Genomic DNA, 7,327 nt, shown 5'->3' with positions numbered 1-7,327 from the left:
AAATATAAAACATGAAACAGAGTGTGTGAGACAGAAAGCAGAACTAAAGAGGCAACGATTTTAAAGGGTTTATTTGAAATAAGCTGAACATGTAGTTTAATTTATATTAGAAGTCACCAAAAAGGTTAGCATACAACTGTTTGACCAAGCCTGCATTAAAATTTACTCATTTGGAGCTTTGTTTCAAGGTGAAATCTCACACACATATTATGGGTTGTTTATTGAGACATTTTACTTGCCTGTGATTTTCTGTGAGTGGCCTGTGTTGTAAACATCCACCAGCTCAAATAGCTGCTCCCCCAGAGAGTCAGAAGACACTGACACATCATCCTCATCCTTACATACCTGACTGTAAAGAAAGACATGAGAATACACTCGCTGAAATGTTTTGACATTCAGATAAATCCCATGTGTGTTACTGTTATTTACTCCAAAGGTAAAGCTCTCCTGTGGCCTATGTAAAAGAAAGAAAGGTCACAATGCCTCTTAGGAGTGCCGGCACATCTTGTTTTGAAACTGTCTTTGTCAGGTCTTATGATACAGATTTAATTCAGCAGGGGTGAGCAATTCCAGGCCTCGAGGGCCGGTGTCCTGCAGGTTTTAGATCTCACCTTGGGTCAACACACCTGAATCACATGATTAGTTCGTTACCAGGCCTCTGAAGAACTTCAGGACATGTTGAGGAGCTAATTTAGCCAATTAAATCAGCTGTGTTAGGTTCAAAAAAACCTAAAACCTGCAGGGACACCGGTCCTTGAGGCCTGGAGTTGCCCACCCCTGGTTTGGGGTTTACCATTAACCTAAGCCAAGGCCTATAGAGGTGAACTGCCATTTTTGCTTGTGGTGTCTCTTTTCTGTGGATGCTGGTAATTTTCTATTTAAGTTTTTTTGTGTTATTCTGGCCTTTGTCCCCCTTGAAAAGTCCAGCCTTGTCATCTCCTCTTATTCCTCACCTGGGATCATTTTACTCCCATTTGGACCTTTGACTCATAACAATGTCATGCTTAAAAATCTGACACATACACAAAATGGACAAAAAACTGGGCTGACCAGAAGCCACATTACACCTACAGGAGCAGCTCAGTCATGGAAACTCATACCAGAAAGCTCCTGTTGCACAGGTTTTATGCTGATGTTAATGTGAAAGGAGGTTTGGGGTTCTGCAGAGCATTGGCACTTTTTATGCCCTGTTTGCATTACCGCTCAATGTTGTGGCTTTGCTCCGCTTTGCAATAACACTATTTACAGTCGATCTAGAGAGGGAAAAATATTACAAACTGACCTTTTGCAATAGCGACATACTATTACAGCACCACAATCAACTTCAGTGATCCCTTTAGAATGACCCATTCTTTCACAAAAGTTTCTAAAGGTGACTGAATGGCAGTACTCAGTACTTTTGTCCATATAGTGTAACTTACAAATTATTTTCTTTTTAAAAATAACACTCTAAAACTACTGGCCATTTCTGTACCTGGGTTCCTGTGCCACCTGCAGGGCTCTCAGGGCTTTCTCCACAGCTGCGGTCAGCATGGCATCATCCTGCAACATCTGAGTCAACACAGGACCTGGCAGCTCCAGTAACATGCCTGTAACACAGATCAAGCTAGACTTCAGGGCCAAGTTACAGCTTCACTTGCAAGTATTAAAACAAAACGACAAAAACATATATATATATATATATATATATATATATATATATATATATATATATATACATATATATATATACATATATATATATATATATACATATATATATATATATATATATATATATATATATATATATATATAATGTCATTAAACAAAAACTGAGGTACGCAGGTCCCCTAACCTGTGAGTTTTCCAGCATCCTCTTTGTGTTTGGAGGAAATCAGAGAGTACAGCTGCTCCCCAAGTGTCTCCAGATCTTCTTCTTCTTCCATGTTTGACTCTTCATCACAAGACCCTGACTTTACCTGCCATGCTAGAGCAGGCCGTGACCTTTAACTTATCAGGTTTTGACCTCAGATACATTTCTTGTTCACATCTTTCAATCACAGCAGCATAACGAAAACATCCACGAAATAAATCAAAATCGGCGTCCAGAAGTTGCGATTTTGTCTACAATCGCTCTCTTATTCGCCCTGCCTTTGCTCCTCGTTGGCTCGAGTTTGGAGCTAACATAACACTAACCGGTTTGGCGTTAAAACAGCTGATTATTATGTGTAAAATTTCAGGCGGGTGCCTGTAAACACCAGGCGCACATTAATGACGTGGACATACTTACTACGCTGAACGTATTCCTCCGCTCTTTCTATAAATAACTAGTACTAAACAAAATTACATTCAGTATTCAATACAGCATCAAATGCGTTAATAAAATGTACATATATATATTAATTATTAGCTATATGTCATATAATTCAATAAAATATGGCTTTTGTCCCAAAATGCAATTTAAAAAGGTAGATGGGTGTGCGTAAGAATCTCAGCGAGAGGTTCCGTAAAGCGGTTTCCGCTCTCTCCGGTCCTTTCCTCCGCTAAAAGGTAACGTGGTCGCTTCGGTGGCTAAAAGCTGGTGATTAAAGTACATTTGTTTTCTTTCCCTAGTTGTTTTTGTGTTAATAAATGTAGGTATTATTCTTATGTTTGTTGTTATACACCTTGTGCGACAATAAATGTCCCTGTTGTATGTAGAAATGGAAAGATTAATCTTGTAAGCACCTCGCTCTGGTTAGGCCTCATCGTGCTCCTTCGGTTCCCCGGCCTGAACAGTGGCGCTAATGCTAGCAACCGCAGCTCTCTGTGTTTTCTGTACAGTCCTAACAGAATAGTAAAGTCTACGGTTCGCTATATTAGATGTTTGCCGTCTCATCGTTTCCCGTGTTAGTCCGTTCAAGTTGTGACGCTAAGCTAACACGTTTAGCTAATGTCAGAAAATGCAGGCAAACATGTTAGACGCCTGTCAGGGTTTTTCGTCTTCCAGATTTTCAAGAAAAAAATTTCCCTCTTTTACACAGGTTCACCATGTCGTCCCATTTGCAGTGGATGGTCATCAGGAACTGCTCCAGCTTCCTCATCAAGAGGAACGGACAGACCTACAGCACTGTGAGTACAAAACCTGCTCTGAAGAACCTGACCAAACGTGCGATTACGCACCCAGAAAGTTTGCTTTAGTACTGAAACTGGGTTTGAGCAGTGATGTACAGTGTGGTATGGTAGGGACACAAATAACTTAGACTTAAAACACGGATCCCAGGCTTTGTACATTACCTTAACATACTAACAAAACATTGCAAGACAATCTGCTGTTAGTGTTTGAGAATTGCATATTAGCTGAGCTGACAGGATATGCCACATAGGCTTGGACTGTATCTGTGTTTGTGACATAATTCTGGCTAAAGATGTGAGATTAGTTGAAGGTGGCACTGGAAATGCTAGTTGGCTAGCATCCGTAAATATTTATATTGCTGAAGATCAAATTGTTGAGATTTTTAAATGTCCTGGTAATGTTTATTAAAATATACCGCATTACCTCCCTAGCCTAACAGCAGGATCAGGCAAGATAATTAAATAAATGCATGCCAGTGATCTGAATGTCTTTGTTTTGTGACAGGAGCCCAACAACCTGAAGGCCAGGAACTCTTTCCGCTTCAATGGGTTGGTGCACAAGAAGACTGTAGGTGTGCAGCCTGCAGCCGACGGCAAGGGTGTCGTCGTAGTGCTGAAGAAGCGTGCAGGTAAATGAGTAATGCTGGTTCATTAACGTTTGAGTAATAGTATTGTCCAGACTCAGACTGGACAAACGATCCTCTCTTCAGTAACTTTAAGGAGTATTTGAACACAAATATTTCAAATGCTCCTTATGCATCAGGTAGCAGCAACGTTTATGTCATCTATGGATGCCTAATGAATTTCCATTAATGGGAGGGGGGGGGAAGGAAGTTGTTAAAATTTATAACTAGATACATTATTTTGTGTTGTACAGTGAGATATGACAAGGATGACAACTGCAGAAGTATTAGATTCTGCCTATTGTGTATATCACAGTATACAGAAATGTGGTTTTCTTCTTGGAAAATCCATATTTTTGGATCATTGGATACATTGGATGCTCATTTTGTTCTCTTGATGCACAGGCCAGAACAAACCTGCCAACTCCTACGTCAAGGTCACCATCAACAAGAATTCCCGTGCCACCCTCAACAGCTTGAGGCACATCATTCGCAAGAACAAATACAGGAAGGACCTGCGTATGGTGAGCTTAATCTGTGGTTTTGGGGAGGCTGAAACTTTAAATAGCTGGCATTTTTGTTTGTGTCAAAGTTTAAGAACAACATTTACGTCTCCATTTGTTTCCCCAGGCTGCCCTGCGTCGTGCCAGCGCTATCCTGAAGAGCCAGAAGCCTGTTGTGGTCAAAAAGAAGCGCACCAGGGCTGCCAAGACCGCATAAACTCATTCACATGATAAATAAATAAAAGGGTTTTTGTTTGGAAAAAACACTACAGTGTCCTGAGTCTTCAATTTTGAGCATGAACTTCTTTAGATCAGTGATCTGCGCAGGTATCCGATGTGGTTATATTTTTAAAGCAGTGTTTGTGTCTGAGGAATTGATGCACATAAATGGATGTTTTTCTTCCCCACAATAATTTGTTTTTTCTCAAGTGATAATTCACTTCCATGAGTCCGAAAACAGTCCTGATGAGCTGTGTAGATGTATGGAAGCAGAAAAAAAAGTTACATGTTACTTTTGACAGGTGTGCAGTTTCCTTGTGACGGCCATTAGTTTTGTCACAACTACAAATGTGGCAGTAAGTGGAAAATGGGCGAGTAAGACTGATTATCCAAGTTTCTGCCCATACATGACAGGCTTTAGCTTTAGATGCTGCTGCTACTGAGAGTTTACTTAAAAGCTACAATTGTGATTTTTAGATTGAAATTTGTTTCCAGTGTTTTGTATGTTAATGAATAGGGAGTACCTCCTCCCGAACTCCCTCCCCTGATGATCCGTTGTTATCATAGATCGTATTTGTATTTGAGGACGATCACACTGAAGCAATCTGCTTCTGATACTGCACTTAGTGATACGGAAACATTGGATTGATTTAAAAGCAGCCCACTGGCAGCTTTCCACCCATGGCTTTGGAAAGAAAGAACCATTGTCACTCCCACCCCTGCCGTGTTTAAGCTGACAATATCTGCACCAACCATTTATTCCTGTCTTCACCTGTGACAAGGATCGCTGGGTTACTGTGAAGATGTGACAGAAGCTTTGTGCTGCAGTCGCTATGAGGACACTAAGGCTTTTGCTGGTAACCCTGACGCTGCTGGTGCTGGAAAGTCAGGGTTTTGAACTGCAGGATACGATCCATGCGCTGATAGAGGAGAACATCCACCTCCATGACCAGCTGGAGAACCTCACCAAGGCCCTCAGAGAGCTCAAACGGATGCTGTGGCTTCACTCAAATGGTACAGAGTCCTCTTTATGTTATCTGTAAATACAGGTGGGCAGGCTGAGCTTGGTTTTGGTTTTTAATAAAAAATAACTCAACGATGATGGTTAAGATGAAATAATAAAACGTTCCTTTGAGGAATTTATGTTCTTTAAATGAAAAATCCATAGTGCAAGAAAATAATTCAAATGGGAAATAAAATCTTCACGTTTGTGTGTTTAATTCTGATCCTTTTCTTTGTTACAAAAGTCTTTTTTTATATCTTTAGTGTCTCCTACTCCATTTTTCACTGCACATATTCTTGTACACAAAAACAACATCTTTGAGCTGAAATGAGAGACAATTGCACAGAAGCTGATTTTGAGACAGTGTATGGGGATGAAATGTTGGCGTCCAAGGTCAAAACGGCTTTTCCCCTTTCATTTACTCCTCATGTTCTGTATGTTTTAATCCTCTCCCAGCTCTTTGTGTTAACTCGTGCACTCTCTGCATACACATTAGCACTTCAGGGCTCGATTAGGATGCAGGATGTTTTGCATTTTTTTTTCATATAGTCTGTGCTGTTCGCAGAATAAAAGATATTAACAGAGCAATTCTCTGTTTTTGATACAGACCCAGATCATCACCATGAACATCATGATGAAGATGTCCAGCATCTGTGGGACGAATGGTCAGAACATGGTGTGTATGTCTGCAGCTGGCTGAAACTACTCCCGTGACTTCACAGAGCTGTGCTCACTGCATTAGTTTGCATTGATTTCATGGCTGTGTGGACAGCAGAGGGTTAATGAGTTGCACTTTGGGATAAACCAGCTGCCTAATGCACACCCCAGCTGACAAAGTGTGACAGAATTTCTCCTTTCCTGGCAGGTATCAGTGCAGAAACCCACCTCCTCCTGGAAAACACCTTTTGTGGGCATGGCCTGCATGGCTCAGCAGCTCCTCTCCACGGTCACGGAGCACACCTCATACGCCTGCTGATGCTGCTGCAGCTGCTGCTGATAATGATGAGATGCCTGTAGGCTGCAGCGGTCTGATGTCAGAAAAGTTGAGTCAACTCCTCATGGCCGCTGCAGGCTGTATTGTGCAATTTAATATGGTTGAACAGCGAGTGTCGATGCCACCGCTCTTCCTGTTCAGAGGAATTATTGAGCCGACAAGATTTGAAGAGTTGACCTGTCAATCCTGTGTACAAATCACCTCTGGGGAGGATTCACTGGAGCGAAAAGTTCATGTGGGTGTAGAAAGCAGACTGAGAGCAGGTTAAACACAGGGAGTTGCCTTACTTTTTAGCCATTTATTGTATTAATGAAATACAATAAATGTTTATAACTAAGCTGAACTCAGAAAGTTGGTTTTTGTAACTCTAAATGGAAATGCTGTGAACTTTACTGAAAAATAAAGCTAACTGCTAATTTTTTGTGTTTGCCTGAGTACAGCTAAAGCCACTTTACCTGCTATAAAATGAAACAATAATTCTTTCCAATTTAAAAAAAACTAAGTAATGAAATAGAAATAATTACTGAAATATCAATGAATTTATTTGAAAAGATGTAATAGATTATTTCCAATTTGAAATAGTTAATTACTGAAATGTGTAATTTATTATTTATTTACTTATTTAATTCATTTTGGCACTCTTGGCCCTCCAGTTTCAACAACACTAGTTATCACTCAGGTGTTTTCACCTTAAACACTTCTACCCCAACGCTTTACGTTGTTCACCAGTTCCTGTTTTAAAAACAATAAAATGTTAAAGCAGCCAAAGTCGTTCTTCAGTTGAACCACTTGGCAGTCATCTTGAAACGCCTCCAGGCACTTTTCTTTTACGCAATATGTAAATATCACCAGCACATTGGTAATTATTATTGCAATCACCTGATTACCT

The 7,327-nt window shown here is 40.4% G+C and overlaps 3 protein-coding genes across 5 annotated transcripts in view; 2 read left to right on the top strand and 1 right to left on the bottom strand.

Moving 5' to 3' along the window:
* LOC146666276 (uncharacterized) overlaps positions 1–2,265 on the bottom strand; it is a 4,669-nt gene extending 2,404 nt beyond the window's left edge. The window contains exons 1-3 of the mRNA XM_085414194.1: positions 1,838–2,265; positions 1,475–1,589; positions 240–349 (exon numbers count right to left, since the gene is read on the bottom strand). Of these exons, the coding sequence (XP_085270320.1) occupies positions 240–349; positions 1,475–1,589; positions 1,838–1,928 (316 nt within the window). The 5' untranslated portion in view covers positions 1,929–2,265. The remainder of the gene's footprint in view (positions 1–239; positions 350–1,474; positions 1,590–1,837) is intronic.
* Positions 2,266–2,506: 241 nt separating this feature from the next.
* rpl28 (ribosomal protein L28) lies at positions 2,507–4,488 on the top strand. Of its 3 annotated transcripts, none has more exons than XM_085414197.1 (5): positions 2,507–2,532; positions 3,006–3,093; positions 3,602–3,725; positions 4,125–4,243; positions 4,350–4,488. In XM_085414197.1, exons 2-5 carry the CDS (start codon positions 3,013–3,015, stop codon positions 4,437–4,439), a joined length of 414 nt encoding a protein of 137 aa, XP_085270323.1. In that variant the 5' UTR covers positions 2,507–2,532; positions 3,006–3,012; the 3' UTR covers positions 4,440–4,488. The 3 variants fall into 3 exon arrangements, with proteins under 3 accessions (XP_085270323.1, XP_085270322.1, XP_085270321.1); XM_085414196.1 differs by lacking the exon at positions 2,507–2,532 and adding an exon at positions 2,535–2,563; XM_085414195.1 differs by lacking the exon at positions 2,507–2,532 and adding an exon at positions 2,591–2,615.
* A 133-nt stretch (positions 4,489–4,621) lies between these two features.
* LOC146666274 (uncharacterized) lies at positions 4,622–6,789 on the top strand. The gene is made up of 3 exons (XM_085414198.1): positions 4,622–5,455; positions 6,052–6,120; positions 6,310–6,789. The coding sequence occupies exons 1-3, from the start codon at positions 5,275–5,277 to the stop codon at positions 6,459–6,461; spliced, it is 402 nt and encodes a 133-aa protein (XP_085270324.1). The 5' UTR covers positions 4,622–5,274; the 3' UTR covers positions 6,462–6,789.
* The last annotated feature ends 538 nt before the right edge of the window (positions 6,790–7,327 follow it).

This window comes from Rhamphochromis longiceps, linkage group LG7, assembly GCF_057381845.1.
Source record: "Rhamphochromis longiceps isolate RC_006_pf linkage group LG7, R_longiceps_female_GT1.1, whole genome shotgun sequence".
NCBI classification, from domain to species: domain Eukaryota; kingdom Metazoa; phylum Chordata; class Actinopteri; order Cichliformes; family Cichlidae; genus Rhamphochromis; species Rhamphochromis longiceps.
This window is presented reverse-complemented; position numbering and strand designations above follow the sequence as displayed.